At 30.1% G+C, this 20,497-nt stretch overlaps 1 protein-coding gene across 2 annotated transcripts in view; it reads right to left on the bottom strand.

The window, feature by feature from the left end:
- LOC135123255 (mitochondrial carrier protein Rim2) overlaps window positions 1–17,940 on the bottom strand; it is a 64,635-nt gene extending 46,695 nt beyond the window's left edge. The window contains exon 1 of one of the 2 annotated variants that reach the window (XM_064047750.1): window positions 17,557–17,940. In XM_064047750.1, coding sequence (XP_063903820.1) covers window positions 17,557–17,597 — 41 coding nt within the window. In that variant the 5' untranslated portion in view covers window positions 17,598–17,940. The remainder of the gene's footprint in view (window positions 1–17,556) is intronic. The other variant, XM_064047749.1, reaches the window with a different exon arrangement.
- Between the last annotated feature and the right edge of the window lie 2,557 nt (window positions 17,941–20,497).

The raw sequence follows: 20,497 nt of genomic DNA, 5'->3' as shown, positions 1-20,497 counted from the left end.
CAATTTTTCGATTTCCTAATTTGTCGACATTTCAGTTTTGGGATTTTTCTGTTTTTTGGTGTTTTAATTATTCGATTTTTCGACTTCTCTTTTTTTCAATTTTTTACTGTTTCGATATTTTAATGTCTCAATTTTTTCAATTTCAGATTTTTCGTTTTTTTTTCAGTTCTTCGTTATTTCAATTTTTCAAATTTTTCGCGTCCTTGACGTCTCGCTTCATGGATTTTTTTAAATGCGAAATGCTAACCATCACAGACGCTGTATTAAAAATTTTAGTAACATAGCAGCACCAATAAACAGATTAAGTAAGAAAAATATGACATTTAATAATACAAATTTTGGAGAAAATAATATTTTCTGAATTAAGATCAATAAGAGAAGAGAATTTTAAACAATTGTTAACAATAAAAATTACGACTATAAAGTTAGTAATTTAATGCGTAAAAATGATGGACATTTAATTTATGCGAAAGAAAATACTGGATCAGCGTGTGCCTTAGCAGCAACAAGAAAATTAAATTTAAAACTTCGACGACTTTGTCAGTTTTAATCCCAATAATTTGCGATGCACCGCTTCCGCGCTCTGCCAACCGGCCTTTTTTTGGACCGTGGCGTCGTATAATTAGAAGAAAACCTTCGCCGAGGCTACTGAATGTAAAAATAATGCTTATAAAACAAAAACCACTGCGAAATTTAACACAGTCACGCAAGCATCTGTTGATCTAAATGCAAACACAAACAGTCCTCGTCTAGTTGCACAATTCGTCCCGAATATCGATGTAGCAAAATCCACCTGAGATGAGCGCAAGTGCACTTTTTTAGCAATGATCAGAATAAAACTGCGTCCTATTCGTCCAAAGATCGCGTGTCGCGACTTGTTACATCGATATTTCGCACGAATTAAAATAAATAACTTCGTGTTTACCGTAAAATCCGCATTGCCGTATATACATTAACAATTATGTAACATTATCTACAGGAAACTAATAAAGATGGGCAGGTTTTTATTGGTTTAACACTCAAGGGAGGTGCTAATAAACGAGATAAATTTGTCCACTCATCACGGAAATATTAATTTAATGAAGTGGGCTGCTACACGCGGTTTATTAAAACTCGGTGGCGCCCTCACAATTCTGGCCAACTTTGATATAATAAAATAATTATGTTTATTAAATATTACTATTGAAACGACCATGATTCCCATTTCCTGTTGCTTTATTACATTATCGCAGTCAGCCATAACAACAATGATCTCTGCAACTCATATTTTTCAACTTGAATTATATAAGTATAACCTCCAAGACTGTTATTTGTGTTTTCGAAAACACAGATAAGCGAGATAACGAATAAAACACTGATACTGCAACCAAAGTGGTCCAAGTTTCAACGAAACCATGTACTATATAAATATTTGTCCCTTTTGGCGTCCATCCGGCTCGAAGGACCACTCCAACGCCTGATAGCCCGACAATAAAAATCGTCGAAAGATAGAAATCTAGACCAGCTATCTGGGTCAAGTCGTTTATCATTCAATTCGGGTTTTATGGCTGGTTTATGACGAGCTAATATTGGCCGGAGCAAAGACATGATGCGTTATTGTTTGGAGCGTGGTATTATTATTATTTTGGCTGTCATACGATGAAATGGGGCGCGACAGAAGTTTTTGTTTTCTTGGACCGTGCGGACGGCGGTCAGCTGTTGATTTAAATTCCCTGAGTAATGCAGGTCGGTGCCAAGATTAGCGGGTAAACACTTCCCGTGTGAGTACTGGCCTGTTTTATGTAACTTTCGATTTGCCGCTTAGTCATGAAAATTGATACGCTAAAATTCACTTTTGGGATGAAACGCTGACAATTTGTGTCGAATTGTGCTTCCAATATAGGTTTGGATTTTTTTGTCTATGTATTTATGTGCTTTTCGGCCTTGGACTTTTCTTTAACGTATTGGCTCATATTTATGTACCACAATTTTTAAAATGTTGTCTAGGAACGAAAAAGAAATGAGCATAATTTTTCTTAAGAAATTGGCACCGTCTAGCGAGTTATACAAGTGCAAATAATAACGTGTTACGCATTATTTTGATCGAGAAATGTTAAAGTGCGTCTGGTGTACGTTTACGAATTATAAAGTGAACAGTGAAGTACTAATCCTTAAAATTATATCCTAATTTTTTGACCGCTGCGTGCAACTGACCCATGTCCATTATGCTCTTATGCATTTGGCGTTGTCTCAGATGTATCTCTTCACTTAATCGTATAAAGTATTTTCAAGGAATTTTCCAAAAGGAAGTTAAAATGGGCTCTATTAATTGGACAAAAGATCAACTTAAAAGAAATGGACAAATAATCCTCACAATTATAGAAATCATTTCACTGAAAAATTTAAAATCCGCAAAGTCAAAAAATCGGAAGATGAAGGAATCGAAATATCAAAAATTCGAAAAATTGAAAAATTCAGAACTTGAAAAATTCCCAAAATTGAAATTTTCAAAAACTGAGACATCGAAAACTGATTTTTTTCGATTTCTCCAATAAAGGTCGAACAATTTTTTAAATTGAAAACCGAGATGTCGAGAAAACGAAAATCAGAAGAAACGAAAAATTATAATAATTTTAAAACGTTGAAATCGAAACATCGAAAAATTAAAATATAAAAAAAAACTTGAGAAATTGAAAAATTCCCGAACGGAATTCACGAAAAATTGTGAAATTGAAGAATTGAAATACCGAAGCATCGAGAAATAGAGACATGCAAAGATCGAGAAATCGAAAAATTAGGAAATCGAAAAATTGAAATAATCCCAAATCAAAATTTCATAACAGTTTTTTCTATTTTCGAATTTTCGATTTTTCAGTATCCCGATTTTTCATTTTTCGATATTTCAGTTTTGGGATTTCTCGGTTTTTTGATTCGTCAATTTCTCGATTCCTCAATATTCCCTTACATATTTCGTTTTTGCGATTTTTCAATTTATCGATTCTTTACTTTTTCAATCAGTTTTCGGTTTCTAAAATTTTCAAAATTTCAATTTTGGGAATTTTTCAATGTTTTGACTTTTCAACTGATCGATTCTTTACGTTTTCGATTCTTGAATTTTATCAATTTTTGGCTTTTCTAAATTTCTGAGGTACCGATTTCTAGGTTTTTTTTTTCAGTCCAATATTTCGATTTTCCAATTTTACAATTATTCAATTTCTCAGGTTTTAATTTTTCAGTTTTTCGGTATTTAATTTTTCGATTTTTGAAATTTTAGTAATTTTCAATTTTTCCATCTTTCGGAGTTCTTCGGTCTTCCTATTTGTCAATTTTTTCCAATTTTATAATTCTAGATTTTCCAATCTTGTCGATTTATTGAAATTTCTGTTTTTCGATTGTTCAATTTTCCCATTTTTCGAACTTTCAATTTTATTGCAAAATCAGTTTTCGGTTTCTAAATTTTTCAAAATTTCAATTTTGGGAATTTTTCAATGTTTTGACTTTTTAATTTGTCGATTTTTTACGTTTCGATTCTTAAATTTCATAAATTTTTGGCTTTCCTAAATTTCTACCGATTTCTCGATTATTTTTTTTCAGTTCTTCAATATTTCGATTCTCCAATTTTCCAATTTTTAATTTCTCAGGTTTTTAATTGTTCAGTTTTTCCATTCTTCAATTTTCCCATTTTTCGATCTTTCAATTTTATTGATTTTTGAATTTTTCAATCTATCAATTATTAATTTTTCGATTTCTCGATTTCCCGATTTCTTCATGTTTCAATCGAAAAATTTTTAAAATCAAAAACCGAGATGTCGAAAAATCGAAAATTGGAAGAAACGAAAAATTATATTAAAAATTTTTAAATCTTGAAGTCGAAACATCAAAAAATGGTAAAATCGAAAAAACAAGAACTCGAGAAATTGGAAAATTGAAATACCGAAACATCGAAAAATAGAAACATGCAAAGATCCAGAAATTCAAAAATTGTTAAATTAAAAAAAATATATAATTTAATTTTTTTTTTTTTGGAAACAAATCAAAATTACATAACAGTTTTTCTCGTTTCGATTTTTCAATATCCTAATTTTTCAACTTTCGATTTCCCAATTATTTGATATTTTTGAGTTTTTGGATTTTTCAACTTTTTTATTAGAGTTTTCAATTTTTCACTTTCTCGCTTTAGAATTTTTCGATTTCTCAATAATCCGTTATTTCAGTTTTGCGATTTTTCAATTTATCAATTTTTTACTTTTTCGATTCTTAAATTTTTATCAGTTTGTGGCGTTCCTAAGTTTTTGAGAAATCGATTTCTCCATTCTTCAAAATATTTCGATTTTCCAATTTTTCAATTTCTCAGGTTTCTAATTTTTCAGTTTTTCGATATTTAATTGTTCGTTTTTTGAATTTTTTTAATTTTCAATTTCTCCATCTTTCGGAGTTCTTCGATCTTGCTGTTTGTCAATTTTTTCCAATTTAAAAGTTTTAGACTTTCAGTGTTTTCGGTTAATCGAGATTTCGATATTTCCCAATTTCCCAATTTTTCGTGAATTCAGTTTGGGGATTTTTCAATTTTTCGAGTTTACGATTTCAAGATTTATTAAACCTTTTTCGACCTTTATTTGAAAAATCGAAAACTAAATTTTTCAAAATTTCAATTTTGGGAATTTTTCAGTGTTCTGACTTTTTAATTTATCGATTCTTTACTTTTCGATTCTTAAATTTCATCAATTTTTGGCTTTCCTAAATTTCTGAGGTACCGATTTCTCGATTTTTTTTCAGTTCTTCAATATTTCGATTTTCCAATTTTTCAATTTCTCAGGTTTTTAATTTTTCAGTTTTTGAAATTTTAAAACTCTCAATTTCTCCATCTTTCGGAGTTCTTCGGTTTTCCTGTTTGTCAATTTTTCCAATTTTATAATTCTAGATTTTGCAATTTCGTCGATTTATTGCGATTTCGGTTTTCCGATTGTTGAATTTTTCGTTTTTTCGATTATTCAATTTTCCCATTTTTCGATCTTTCAATTTTATTGATTTTTGAATTTTTCGATCTTAAAATTATTAATTTTTCGATTTCTCGAATCCCCGATTTCTTCATGTTTCAACAAAAAAATTTTTAAAACCAAAAAACCGAGATGTCGAGAAATCGAAAGTTGGAAGAAAAACGAGACGTAATATTAAAAATTTTTAAATCTTGAAGTCGAAACATCAAAAAATGGTAAAACGGTAAAATTGGAAAATTGAAATACCGAAACATCGAAAAATAGAAACCTACAAAGATCCCTAAATCCAAAAATTGTTAAACTAAAAAATTAAAAATATTATAATTTTCTTTTTTTATTTTTTTTTTTTTAATTAAAATTACATAACAGTTTTTCTCTTTTCGATTTTTCGATTTTTAGGCTTTTCGATTTTTCAATATTCCAATTTTTCAACCTTCGATTTCTCAATTTGATATTTCAGTTTTTCAGTTCTTCAATTTTTCGATTTTCCAATTTGTCAATTTGTCGATTTGTCAGGTTTCTGATTTTTCAATTTTTTTTTCGATTCTTCAAATTTTTGATATTTTAAATTTTCGATTTTAAAATTTTAGATTTTTCATTTTATCGATTTTTCAATTTGTCAATTTATCCAATTTTAAAATTTTGGATATTTCGATTTTTCAATGTTCCGATTTCTCGATTTTATTAAATTTTGAATTTTTCAATCTTCCAGTTATTAAGTTAATTTCCCGATTTTTCGATTTCTCGTTTTCTCGATTCCCCGAATTCTTCATGTTTCGATTTCTTGATGTTTCAATTTTTCGAATTTTCGGCTTTTCAATTTTTTCATGTTTCGATTTTTCGATATCCCAAATTTGCGAAAATCCAGTTCGGGGTTTTTTTAATTTCTCGATTTCTCGTTTTTTCGATTTTTCAGTTCTTCGGTATCTCAATTTTTCCATTTCTTAAATTTTACATTTGTCAATTTTTCAATTTTCCGATTTCACGATTTAAAAAAAATCGGCATTTCGATCCTTCGATTTCTCGCTTTATCCATTATTCAAGTTTTCGATTTCTCAGTTTTTTTAGCATTTCAATTTTGGGAATTTTTAAGGTATCGATTTCTCGATTTCTCTTTTTTTAGTTCTTCATTTTTCGATTCTTAAATTTTTCAATTTCTTAGGTTTATAATGTTTCAATTTTTCGATATTTAATTTTTCGATTTTTGTAAATTTTAGATATTCCAATTTCTCCAGCTTTCAGGTCTTCGGTTTTTCTATACTGTCAATTTTTTTCGATTTTTAAATAATAGATTTTTCAATTTTTTGATGTCAATTTTTCAGTTTTTAGATTTTTCAATTTTTCAGTTTTCTGGATTTATCGACATTTCGATGTTTTTTCAATTGTTGAATTTTCCAATTTTATTAATTTTTCAAATTTCCAATCTAACAATTAATAATTTTTGGCTATTTCAATTCCTCAGAATTATATAAGTTTTTTCTATTTTCGAATTTTCGATTTTTTGGCTTTTTCATTTATCAATATCCCGATTTTTCAAGTTTCGATTTTTCAATTTTTCTATTTCTGGGGTTTCTAATTTTTCAATTTTGCGATTCTGCAATTTTTCAAAATTTGGTTTTTCGATTTTTTAAAGTTTAGGTTTTTACATTTTTCAGTTCTTCGGTTTTTCTATTTATCAATTTTTTCCAATTTTAAAATTGATTTTTCAATTTTTCATAAATTCAGATTGAGGATTTTTCAATTTCTAGAGTTCTTAGTTTTTTGATTTTTCAATTTTTCAATTATACGACTTTTTGATGTTTCGATTTCAAGATTTAAATATAATTTTTCTTTTCTTTGAATTTTCGATTTCTCGATATCTCGGTTTTTCTATTTTGAGAATTTTCAATTTCTGAATTTTTAAATTTTTCAATTTATTCTATTCCGTTATTTCAGTTTTGCGATTTATCAATGTTTTGATTTTTCAGTTTATCGATTCTTCACTTTTTCGATTCTTAAATTTTATCAGTTTTTGAGGTATCGACCTCTCGATTGTTTTTCCAGTTCTTCAATTTTTCGATTTTCCAATTTTTAATTTCTCAGGTTTCTAATTTTTCAATTTTCCGATATTTAATTTTTCAGTTTTTGAAACTTTCGACTTTTTTTTTAATTTGTCCACCCTTCAGAGTTCTTCGCTTTTCCTATTTGTTAATTTTAAAATTCTCAATTTTTCAAAATTTCAGTTTAGAAAATCTTCATTTTCTGAATTTTTCAATTTTTCGATTTACAATTTTTGATTTCTCAATATACCGTTATTTCAGCTTCAATTTATCGATTCTTAAATTTTTATCAATTTTTGGCGTTCGTAAGTTTTTGAGGTACCGATTTCTAGATTTTCTTCAGTTCTTCAATTTTTCGATTTTCCAATTTTTAATTTCTCAGGTTTCTAATTTTTCAATTATTCGATATTTAATTTTTCGATTTTTGAAACCTTCGACTTTTTAATCTCTCCATCTTTCAGAGTTAGGAACGCCAAGAGTTGAAAAACTGCAAAACCGAAAAATTAAAAATCAAAATTACATAACAGTTTTTTTCTTTTCGATTTTTAGACTTTTCGATTTTTCAATATCCTGATTTTTCAACTTTCGATTTCCCAATTATGTATTTAATATTTCAGTTTTTGGATTTTTCAGTTTTTTGATTCGATTTTTCAATTTTTCACTTTCTCAATTTACAATTTTTCGACTTTTCAATGTTCAGATTTTTCGATTTCATTAAATTTTGAATTTTTCAATCTTCCAGTTATTGAGTTAATTTCCCCATTTTTCGATTTCTCGTTTTCTCGATTCCCCGAGTTCATGTTTCGATTCCTTGATGTTTCTATTTTTCAACTTTTTGGCTTTTCAATTTTTCGATTTTACAATTTTTTCATGTCTCGATTGTTAAATTTTTCGATATCCCAAATTTTCGAAAATTCAGTTCGGGGCTTTTTCAATTTCTCGTTTTTTCGATTTTTCAGCTTTTCGGTTTCTCAATTTTTCCATTTCTTAAATTTTACATTTGTTAATTTTTCAATTTTCCAATTTCACGATTTAAAAAAAAATCGGCATTGGATCCTTCAATTTCTCGCTTTATCCATTATTCAAGTTTTCAATTTCTCAGTTTTTTTAGCATTTCAATTTTGGGAATTTTTAAGGTATCGATTTCTCTTTTTTTCAGTTCTTCAATTTTTCGATTCTCCAATTTTTCAATTGCTCAGGTTGGTAATAATTTGTCAGTTTTTCGATACCTATTTAATTTTTCAATTTTTGTAAATGTTAGATTTTTCAATTACTCCAGCTTTCAGTTCTATTTGTCATTTTTTTTTCGATTTTAAAATTCTAGATTTTTCATTTTTTTTTTATGTAAATTTTTCAATTTTTAGACTTTTTATTTTTTCAGTTTTCTCGATTTATCGACATTTCGATGATTCGGTTTTTTAATTGTTCAATTTTTCGATGTTTTAATTTTCCGATTTAATTAATTTTTCAAATTTTCAATATTTCAATTATTAATTTTTCGGTTTTGAGCTATTTCAATTCCTCGATTTTTCGATTTCTCGATTCCCCGATTTCTCGTGTTTTGATCGAAAAATTTTTTAAATCGAAAAGCCAAGATGTCGAGAAAGTGAAAAGTCAGGAAACCGAAGAGTCGAGAAATTGAAGTAACCCAAAATCGAAAAACGAACAATTGAAAAATTGATAATCAAATTATTATAGAAGAGTTTTTCTATTTTCGAATTTTCGATTTTTTGGCTTTTCCATTTTTTTCAATTTTAAAATTCTAGATTTTTCAATTTTTCATTAATTCAGTAAATCAAAAACTTGAAAAATCAGTTTTCGATTTCTTAATTTTTCAAAATTTCAGTTTTGAAAATTTTCATTTTCTGAATTTTTAAATTTTTCAATTTTTCGATTTACAAATTTTCAATTTCTCGATTTACAATTTTTGATTTCTCAATGTACCGTTATTTTGTAGGAACAATAGGGAAGGAATTGAAATGCAATCTCTTAATACACGTCAGTCGAGAGTATATTTTCTACATCAATTATTATATCAACAAAATGTGTCTCTATGCCTACTAAGTTGACAACCTTAAAGTATGAGGGATGAAATAAATGTACACACATTACCAACATATTTTAGTTTCAATTTATCGATTCTTTACATTTTCGATTCTTAAATGCTTATTGCTTCATCGGAGCGCGATGAGTACAGACGTTGTTTCTTGTTTCGCGTGCTCTACTAACATTGATGATGCAAAATGTGTAGTTCAGTGTACCATGTGTTTGAACTCTTATCATAATAAGTGTGTGAACATTGATCTGAGGGGATTCCACATGAAGAGATCGATTTGGAAATGTAATCATTGTGTTGATGTTTCCCAAGGAGCTATCCCCAAAAGGTTTCGTTTTGAAAGTGAAAATGATACTAGCAATTGCAATCGCGATGATATTATGCTACTTGTGCATAGTTTAATTGATTCAGTCAATGGATTAAAAGAAGATGTGAAAATATTGTTATCTATGAATAAAAATCTCAGAGACGAAATAAAAAGTCTGAAAAAACACAATCAGGAGGTGAGCGCACCTGCAACTGTTTTTCCTAAGTCTTTTTCGGAGGTCATTGAATCCAACAACGTTCAGAACAAAAACTGTGGAACCATTGCAAAAAAGACGGTTAGTTCTAACTCTTTTAATAATTTTAATTTCGAGCTCCCTAAAAATTCTTTGTCTTCATCCAATATACAAGCTGCCAAACTTGCATCAAAATCGAGTAAGCAGTTAGACACAGCAACCACTCCCTATGTCCCAGCTTCTAAAATAACTGTTGAAGCTAATACCCTTAAAGCGGACGATGATTTTGTACCAGTCTCATATAAGAAAAAAAGAAATATTATTCGAGGGTCGATACACAGTTCAAACTTGTTAATTAAAGCTGCACCCCGTAGTAGTTATATTTATGTTGGAAATCTTGATGTTGGTACTTCGGAGACTGATTTGTCTACTTATTTAGAGAACAAACTTTGTTGTGACAATTTCAAAGTTGAATCATTACCAAAAAGGGAGAATGCCAAGAGCATTGCATACAAGGTCACCGTGGATAGTAGTATTGTCAAGAATTTAATGGATGCTAGTGCTTGGCCAGAGAACGTTATTGTCAAAAAATTTTATTTTTTAGCGAAAAAAGGAGAGAGACTAGACCTAAAAGAAAAGAAAGAAAAGTCGATAAGCCCAGCAAATTAGAGGATGGTACGTTCTCTGTGTATTATCAAAATGTACGCAGCTTACGCAGTAAAATAAAGGACTTTAACTGTGGGGCATTAGCAAATGAATATGACGCTATAGCTTTAACAGAAACCTGGTTATCATCTGATTTTCACAATAACGAAATTTTATATCCTAGATACTTGATATTTAGAACCGATAGGAGTAGTCTTAACAGCACAAAGGAATTAGGAGGCGGTGTAATCTTAGCGGTAAGCGCTAAATATAAGTGTATCCAGTTAACCTCTCCTATATCATCAGTCGAAGAAGTGTGGGTTAAAGTGCTTACGGGAGTGCGTGATCTAATACTGGGATGCGTTTACATACCTCCACGAAGTGAAATTTGTAGGTATACTAATCACATTCATACCCTTAAATCTATATGTGAGAAGCACAAAGATTGTGACATCGTGGTGCTCGGTGATTTTAATCTACCAAATATTAGCTGGATAACATCTGAAAACTCACCTGGTCTGATTCCGCATAGGTTAACTCTCCAAAGTGAGATATATCTTTGTGACAGCTATTTCAGTCTTTGTTTTGACCAATTAAATAATATTAGAAATTTACATAATCATATTTTAGATCTTTGTTTTGTTAATTGTGACAATGTTGAAGTTAAATGCTGTGAAAATTTAACTAAACTTGATGTATGCCATCCCACTTTTAGTGTTAATATCAGCATCTTAGATAATAGCGCCATCTTTAATGATAAAGTGTGGTATTATGATTTTAAAAATGCCAGATATGATAGTATTGTTGAATATTTTAAAAATATCAACTGGGCAGATCTTTTCAACTGCCAATTGCTTGATGAATCAATTTGTAAATTTTATGAACTTATGTATGTCGCCATTGATATGTATGTTCCACTTAGATGTAAACGTTCCTCAACCTTCCCATCCTGGTTTAACAGCGAACTAATAGAGCTATTAAGACATAAAAAGATTGCTCATAAGCGGTATAAAAACACACGAAGTATCGAAGATTACTTAGAATTCTCTAATTTACGCAAACAGTGTAAATACAAAATTTCTGAGGCGTATGATAGGTACCTATGTCATATTGAACGTGACCTATTAATTAATCCAAAAAATTTTTGGCAATTTATTCGAAATAAATCTTCTAAGGCTTCCATCACACTTCCTATGATTTATAATGATACACTTTTGTCAGATTTACAACAGGTTGTTGATGCTTTTGCTGTTCATTTCTCATCCATATATAATAAAGCTAGTTGTCTCAATTCAAACTTTCATTCTGAAATTAAAATTAATACAAATTTTATTGACATCAGTGTGGAAGATGTTGATCGTTGTTTAAGTGCTCTTAATACAAACAAGGGGCCTGGTCCGGACGGAATACCTCCATTATTCTACAAAAAGACTCAATCAATTATAGCTTGGCCATTACAGTTACTGTTTAGCAAATCTTTAAGTCAGGGTATTTTTCCTAGTAAATGGAAGCACACTTTTATCATACCTATTTTCAAATCAGGTGCTACCAGCAAAGTTGACAATTATCGTCCAATAACTATTTTATCTGCTGTAAGTAAAATATTTGAATCTTGCTTGATCACAAAACTAACACCTATCTTTAATTCTTTAATTATTCCTGAACAGCATGGTTTTTATAAACAACGTTCAACAGTTACTAACTTATTCAGCTACGTCAACCTCATTTTAACAGCGTTAGGTAGAGGTTCCGAGGTTCACTCAATATATATGGACTTTTCTAAAGCATTTGATAAAGTGAACCATTCCATCCTTATTCATAAATTGGAAGAGTACGGTGTATCAGGGTCCCTACTTACATGGTTTATTTCGTATATTTCCAATAGATCGCAACAGGTTAAGATAGCCAATTGTCTGTCGCATATGGTGAATGTAACCTCGGGAGTTCCCCAAGGGTCAATTCTGGGGCCCCTATTATTTTTGATATATGTTAATGACATTGGATATAAATTTGAAAGTCCTTATCGTCTATTTGCTGATGATTTAAAAATTTTTAGAATTATAAATTCTAGAAATGACGTTACAACTCTACAACGAGATCTTGGTCATCTGGAAGAGTGGTGTGTTTCCAACAATATGTTACTAAATGAAGATAAATGTCACGCAATAAACTTTAGTAGGAAAATTGTATCATGCAAGGTTAAATACATTTTAAATGGCCAAATACTTAACTTTGTTTCTGAAGTTAGAGACTTAGGTATCACTTTGGACTCGAAGTTGACATTTATACCACATTACGAAAAAATTGTGTGTAGAGCTAATAAAATCTTAGGGTGTGTAACAAGATACGGTAGTGAATTCAAAAATTTACAAACAATAAAAACTTTGTATGTTACACTAGTTAGATCGGTAACGGAGTATGGATGTATACTTTGGTCACCTCAATATAAAATCCATATCGACAGATTAGAGGCGATACAACGAAAATTTCTTAATTGTGTTAAGCATAAATTGCCCAACAATTTACAAATAGACTTCAATTACAATTTAAGTTTGAGCTATCTTGGAATGACAACATTATGTACTAGACGAAAATACTTTCAACTTTGCTTTGTTTTTAGAGTCATGAACAATCTTTTGGACTGTAACGAAATTCTGCATTCCCTATTTTTTTATGTTCCGCAGTTTGCTGTGAGGAGAAGTCCATTGTTTAGTATAGAAAGCTGTAGGAGAAACTATACTTTAAATTCTCCATTGAACACAGCACTCCGTACTTGCAATGAGTTCTCTGATTCATTGGATTTTTTTAATTGTCAATCTTATGCTGTTTTTAAAAATCGTGTCCATCATTTACTGTGTTCTTAAAGTTACTGTAAATGTAATCTGTATCATTATTATTGTAAATGGGATACTTACTTGCCCGTGAATATAGATTATCATTATTATAGCGACATTAGGTTTTGTGGTGTGCTAATCTCTGCATCAAAGAATGTTATATTTAGTTTTAGTTTTAGTTTTATTTCATGTACATCCTAAATTTTTAGTTATAAGTTACTTAATGAATTGCTTTCTTGTTTTATGTAATAGGAGTTTCTTTCCGTTAATAAACTATTATTATTATTATTATTATTATAAATTTTATCAATTTTTGGCATTCGTAAGTTTTTGAAGTACCGATTCTAGATTTTTTTTCAGTTCTTCAATTTTTCGATTTTTAATTTCTCTGGTTTCTAATTTTTCAATTATTCGATATTTAATTTTTAGATTTTTGAAACTTTCGACTTTTTAATCTCTCCATCTTTCAGAGTTCTTCGGTTTTTCTGTTTGTCATTTTTTTTTCCAATTTTAAAATTCTAGATTTTTCAATTTTTCGATTTTCTCAGTTTATCGAGATTTCAGTGTTTCGGTTTTTCAATTGTTCAATTTTCCGATTTTATTACTTTTTGAATTTTTCAATCTTCCAATTATTAAGTTAATTTCTCCATTTTTCGATTTCTCGTTTTCTCGATTCCCCGATTTCTTCATGTTTCGATTTCTTGAGGTTTCAATTTTTCGACTTTTCGGCTTTTCAATTTTTCGATTTCCCAAATTTTCGAAAATTCAGTTCGGGACTTTTTCAATTTCTCGATTTCTCGTTTTTTCGATTGTTTAGTTTTTCGGTATCTCAATTTTTTCATTTCTTAAATTTTACATTTTTTTGTGAATTTTTCAATTTTCCGATTACACGATTTAAAAAAATTCGGCATTTCAATCTTTCGATTTCTCGCTTTATGCATTATTCAAGTTTTCGAAATCTCAGTTTTTTTAGTATTCCAATTTTGGGAATTTTTGAGGTATCGATTTCTCGATTTCTCTTTTTTTTAGTTCTTCAATTTTTTGATTCTCCAATTTTTCAATTTCTCAAGTTTATAATGTTTCAATTTTTCGATATTTAATTTTTCGATTTTTTTCAGGTCTTCTGTTTTTCTATTTGTCAATTTTTTTCGATTTTTAAATACTAGATTTTTTTCAATTTTTTGATGTCAATTTTTCAGTTTTTAGATTTCTCAATTTTTCAGTTTTCTGGATTTATCGACATTTCGATGATTCGGTTTTTCAATTGTTCAATTTTCCGATTTTATTAATTTTTCAAATTTCCAATCTAACAATTAATAATTTTTCGGTTTTGGGCTATTTCAATTCCTCAAAATTATATAAGTTTTTCTATTTTCGAATTTTCGATTTTTTGGCTTTTTCATTTATCAATATCCCGATTTTTCAACTTTCGATTTTTCAATTTTTCTATTTCTGGGGTTTCTAATTTTTCAATTTTGCGATTCTGCAATTATTTAAAATTTGGTTTTTCGATTTTTTAAAGTTTAGGTTTTTACATTTTTCAGTTCTTCGGTTTTTCTATTTATCAATTTTTTCCAATTTTAAAATTGATTTTTCAATTTTTCATTAATTCAGTTTGAGGATTTTTCAATTTCTAGAGTTCTTGGTTTTTGATTTTTCAATTTTTCGATTTTTCAATTTTTCAATACGATTTTTTGATGTTTCGATTTCAAGATTTAAATATAATTTTTCTTTTCATTGAATTTTCGATTTCTCGATATCTCGGTTTTTCTATTTTGAGAATTTTCAATTTCTGAATTTTTAAATTTTTCAATTTTCGATTCTTAAATTTTATCAGTTTTTGAGGTATCGATCTCTCGATTTTTTTTCCAGTTCTTCAATTTTTCGATTTTCCAATTTTTAATTTCTCAGGTTTCTAATTTTTCAACTTTCCGATATTTAATTTTTCAGTTTTTGAAACTTTCGACTTTTTTTTTAATTTGTCCACCCTTCAGAGTTCTTCGCTTTTCCTATTTGTTAATTTTAAAACTCTAATAAATTTTTCAATTTTTCATAAATTCAGTAAATCAAAAAATGGAAAAATCAGTTTCCGATTTATCAATTTTTCAAAATTTCTGTTTTGAAAATTTTCATTTTCTGAATTTTTCAATTTTTCGATTTCCAATTTTTCAATTTCTCGATTTACAATTTTTGATTTCTCAATATACCGTTATTTCAACTTCAATTTATTGATTCTTTACATTTTCGATTCTTAAATTTTTATCAATTTTTGGCGTTCGTAAGTTTTTGAGGTACCGATCTCTAGATTTTTTTTCAGTTCTTCAATTTTTCGATTTTCCAATTTATAATTTTTCAGGTTTCTAATTTTTCAATTTTTAATTTAATTTTTCGATTTTTGAAACTTTCGACTTTTTAATCTCCTTCTTTCAGAGTTCTTCGATTTTTCTGTGTCATTTTTTTTTTCCAATTTTAAAATTCTAGATTTTTAATTTTTCGATTTTCTCGGTTTATCGAGATTTCAGTGTTTCGGTTTTTCGATGTTCAATTTTACGATTTTCCGATTTTATTAATTTTTGAATTTTTCAATTTTGCAATTATTAATTTTCGATTTTGGGCTATTTTAATGCCTCGATTTTTCAATATCTCGATTCCCCGATCTCTTCATGTTTCGATCAAAAAACCGAGATGTCGGGAAATCGAAAATTCAAAGAAACGAAAAACTATATGTACTTACTAAAAATTTTTGAATCTTGAAATCGTAAAATCAAAAAATTGAAAAATCGAAAAATGTAAAATGTAAGAAATCGAAATATTGAAAAATCAAAAAAAAAACAAGAACTCAAGAAATTGAAAATTCCCCAGAATGAATTCAGGAAAAATTAGGAAATCGAAAAATTGAAATATCGAAACATTGAGACATAGAAACATGCAAAGATAGAGCAATCGAAAAATCTGGAAATCGAAAAATCGAGGAATATAATGGAAACATCGAAATCTCGATAAATTGAGAAAAGTAAAAAATCGAAAAATCTGAAAACTTCCAAAAATGAAACATTGAAAAATGAAGAAAGTGGGAAATCTAAATGTCGGAAAAGTAGGAAAATCGTAAACTGAAAAATTCAAGAATCAAAAACCTGAGAAAACGAAAAATTGAAAAAATGGAAAACACAGGAACATCCAGAAATCGAGAAGTCGAAAAATGAGAACAAAGAGTAAAAAAAATGAAAAAATCGATCAAGTGGAAGAAAGGAAAATCGAAAACCTAGGAACGCCAAGAATTGAAAAACTGCAAAACCGAAAAATTAAAAATCAAAATTTGAAGAGTCGAAAAATTGAGAAATCAAAAATTGAAAAATCGGAAAATCCAAAAGCCGATATTTCAAAAATGTGTTATACAATTTTCCAAAAAACGCATTCATAAACCATAAGTTGTTACTTTTTAATATTTTAATAACATTTATTAGCCAAAGTCGTAACATGACATCATCAATTCCTGGAGATAACATGAACGGATAAATTTTGATTAACGATTTACCATGCTTCCGATAACCTTAAAACGTTTGCAGAATTTCAAACTATTCGATTTTGCAATTTTAAAGTCAAATTATAAAATGCTGTTATCCAAATTTGATTTTTTTAGAAACACAACATTTACTATTGTAAAATTTGGTGGTCCATTTACAATACTTCGTAAAGTACATAATAAAAATATTCAATCGAAGAAATACAGTTTATGTATTTCATTATAAAAAAAAAATGAAATCACATATAAATTTGACAACAATCGGTCCAGTTTGAAAATTGACAGGCAATATTCCTTAGTATACGCTTGGGTAGTTAAAAATAAAAGTCACGCAATCAAATTTTATAATTTATCTAAAAAACTGGATTTGTTTGATTTTTTCCTTTGTTTTTTTAAACCCAGTAATATTTTGACATTTTATCTAAAACATAAACAAGACCTCCAGTTAGCTAATAAATCCGGCGCAAAACTACGTCCTTGACGGTAATATATTTTTTGTGATAAAAATGACAACTCGCAATAAACATGGCCAACTTATTAATCCCGATTTCATTAAATCTTTTACAGTTCTACTGGTATTATCACGTTATTTATTCTGATTAATTCAAAAACAGGTCTCGTTACCGCGCACCACGATTAAAAAAAAATGTTTCTCTCCCCCCACACCGCCGTCGCTGGCGCCCATTCGCGCCCCGCCACTGTCTTGCCAAACACTGACGTTATTGACACTTGACGAAAACGTGATTTTCCTTCACGTGCACTCAAATTGCGCAAATTACCACAACATTCCACCCGAAACGCAGATCCACATCCCGGCGAAAAATTCCAGGAAGCTGCGCAATTTTCCCAAACAAAGAAAAAAGCTATTTTTAGCCGCACTTTGCCATGTTTGCGCGGACCACGCGTCGGGAATTACATAATAAAACGCAGTTTACCACGTTAGGTTAGGTTAGGTTATGTTATGTTTTGATTTGGATACTCACCCCCCGGCGATCAGATGTATGACAGAGTCCCTCTGAGACATGTCATGTAAGCCCTTCACAAAAGGGCCCGGCGACGCACTGGCACTCGCACACACTCTCGCATGCCTCTCAGGCTGAAATCCGGCCCTGCGCGGGGCTCCTCGCACCCTGTGGACGTGACACGCACCGCGTAGGCCCAAATTCACAAATTTCTCGGAATGCCGCACTGTTTTCGCCCCCCCACCACCGCACAGTGCATGCCGCGATCACGTGGCCCTGTTTTCCGGAAAACACCCTAGGGCCTGTTGCGCTGCCAACCGTCCTCGCTGCACTAAGCACTAGGTGGATTTCCGCGATTTTCCGACTTGGGTGCAGCGCTCGCAGCTCGCAGTTGCGCACCAACTGAGTCTATGTAAACAAGTGTTTGATTTATTTTTAGATTATCTCCGTGGCGGCAATTACGCAAACGGGGAGGGGGATAGAGGCAGGCTGACACTTTTTGGCGGGAAGCTGGCGCCGGATACTATTTTTTTGAGGGTGGTACGCACTTATTGTACAATGTGACATTTTTTAGTAACTTTTCGTAGGTGATTTCTTATCTGTTACGAATATGTTGCTATGGATTAATCTAAATTTCAAATTCGCATTTATTGACAGGTACAGGTACTAAAAAAGGAAGGTCAAAAAGAAAAATTTTTTGTAAATTGAATTTTTAAGTTGGTAGACTCATTAATCAGTGACGTGCGTTGTCTGTTGCCACTACTTGTTATATTTCATACAACAACTTTATTTTGAATGAATACAGTACACTCATCAACTACAAAAATTGGTCTAAAGAGTTTAAACGGTACTTTCCTCGCTGTCGGAAATGTGAGTATTTTAAAAAAAAAATTGCGATGACGTCATCAACATTTTTGCAAGGACACGTATATCAGTGTGGATAGATGCAGTGTAATACTATCAGTTGATGGTTTTAAAATCCATATCCACGACATAATAATAATAATATTTTTAATAATTTTCAACTGTCGGTCTCGCTGAAAATAAAACTATTTCTAATAATAATAATAGTAATTTATTGTCAAACAGAACTGTTCCAATAGACACAATAAAATATAAATAAGAGAATTGATGGCTACATTTGCCTTAAATAAAAATTAAATGAACTCTCCTTACAATTAAAAATATCTAAATTAACTGGTAGATTGTTTATAGCAGTCACAATTTTATTAACAACAGAGCTATTTAAACCAAAATTAGTTTTTCTAAAGGGACAAACAAATATATCGCGGTTTCTGGTATTAACTGAAGGCGCTTTGAAATTTAAAAGCAACAAAAGCTGTGGACAATCTATTTGATTATGCAAGAGTTTAAACCCAAATCGTAGCTTAAATTTCAAAACGCGTTTCGACAGTGCTTCCAATTCCGTTAAATTGAGTCTCTGTTCATAATTATATTGCGATTTATTAAGCCCCATCTTGAAAATTAAAAAGTTACACATTTTTCTCTGCACTCTTTCTAGTCTTGTTACGTGGACTTCATAAAAAGGAAACCAAATAATTATGCCGTACTCTAAGATAGGTCTAACTAGTGTAATAAAAAGCTTACGAACAGCAGCAACGCAGTGAAAATCTCTAGTCATCCTTTTTATGAAGCCACTTATACGATATGACTTATCAATAATATAATCCATGTGGCTATTAAAGCGTAGTTCAGAATCAAAAACTATTCCTAGATCTTTAATTTCATTCACTCTTTCCAAAAGCTTATTTTTTATAGCGTAGGCGAATACATAGTTACATAATTTTCTAGAGAATGTTATAATCTTGCACTTGTCATTGTTGAGCATCATATTATTATTAATACACCACTTCGTAGTAACATCCAGGGCTGCTTGGAGCCGATAACAATCTTCAAAGGAACTTATCTTGGAAAAAAATTTTAAATCATCAGCAAAAAGCAGTAGATTCGATGTAGAGAGGGATACTGCAAGATCATTAATAAATAGTAGGAAGAGTATTGGACCAAGATGACTGCCCTGGGGAACTCCGGAAGGTATTAAGAGAGAAATCCCTTTAACGAAATTATTTGAATACGATTGGTAATATAAGAGAAAATCCATGTGTGAAACTGACAACAAACACCGAGATACCAAAGTTTTTTCATTAAAAGAGCATGGTTAACACGATCAAACGCCTTACTAAAATCTAAATAAACCGAGTCAACCTGGCATCCATCTTCAAAAGCATCGATAATAAATTCATTGTATATAGCAAGATTGGTCACTGTACTTCTACTAGGAAGGAATCCATGTTGATACGGTGAAAGGATGTTTCTGTACAGTCGAATAAGTTGTTCACTAATAATTGATTCTAAACCCTTACATAAAGCAGAAATAATCGATATAGGTCGGTAGTTAATAACTTCAAATTTGTCTCCAGAGTTATGCAGGGGAATCACATGAGATTGTTTCCAAATATTGGGACAAATAGCATTGTCGATAGATTTTCTGTAGAGTAAAAAGACAGACCAGGCTAAGCTACTAGCACACTGATTTAGGAAATAAGGAGGAATTCCATCTGGTCCTGGATTTAAACTAGGTTTTAGAATTAATAGTTTGTTTCGATTCAAGTCAGGATTTAAGTCAATATCATGTAAATTAACATTATTCAGAAACAAAGAGGGATTTAATTCAGGGTTTTGGTTGTTCACGTTTGAATCATATACAGACTTAAAGTACTTAGCAAACATATTGGCAATCGTTTGGGGATCAGAGGAGTGTAAATCTTGGTAGTGCATATTTTTCGGTAGACTAGATTTAGAATTGCGACTTTTGGAATTTACGTAGTTAAAGAAGACTTTAGTATTATTATGAACGTTATTTTCAACGAAGCATATATAGTTATCGTGGTCTTCTTTTATTGCAGCCTTAGCTAGTCTACGAACCGCTTTAAAATGATTA

Source organism: Zophobas morio, unplaced genomic scaffold (genome assembly GCF_036711695.1).
Source record: "Zophobas morio isolate AGI-343-1 ecotype UQ-CSIRO unplaced genomic scaffold, CSIRO_AGI_Zmor_V1 ptg000006l, whole genome shotgun sequence".
Classification (NCBI taxonomy): Eukaryota; Metazoa; Arthropoda; class Insecta; order Coleoptera; family Tenebrionidae; genus Zophobas; species Zophobas morio.
This window is presented reverse-complemented; position numbering and strand designations above follow the sequence as displayed.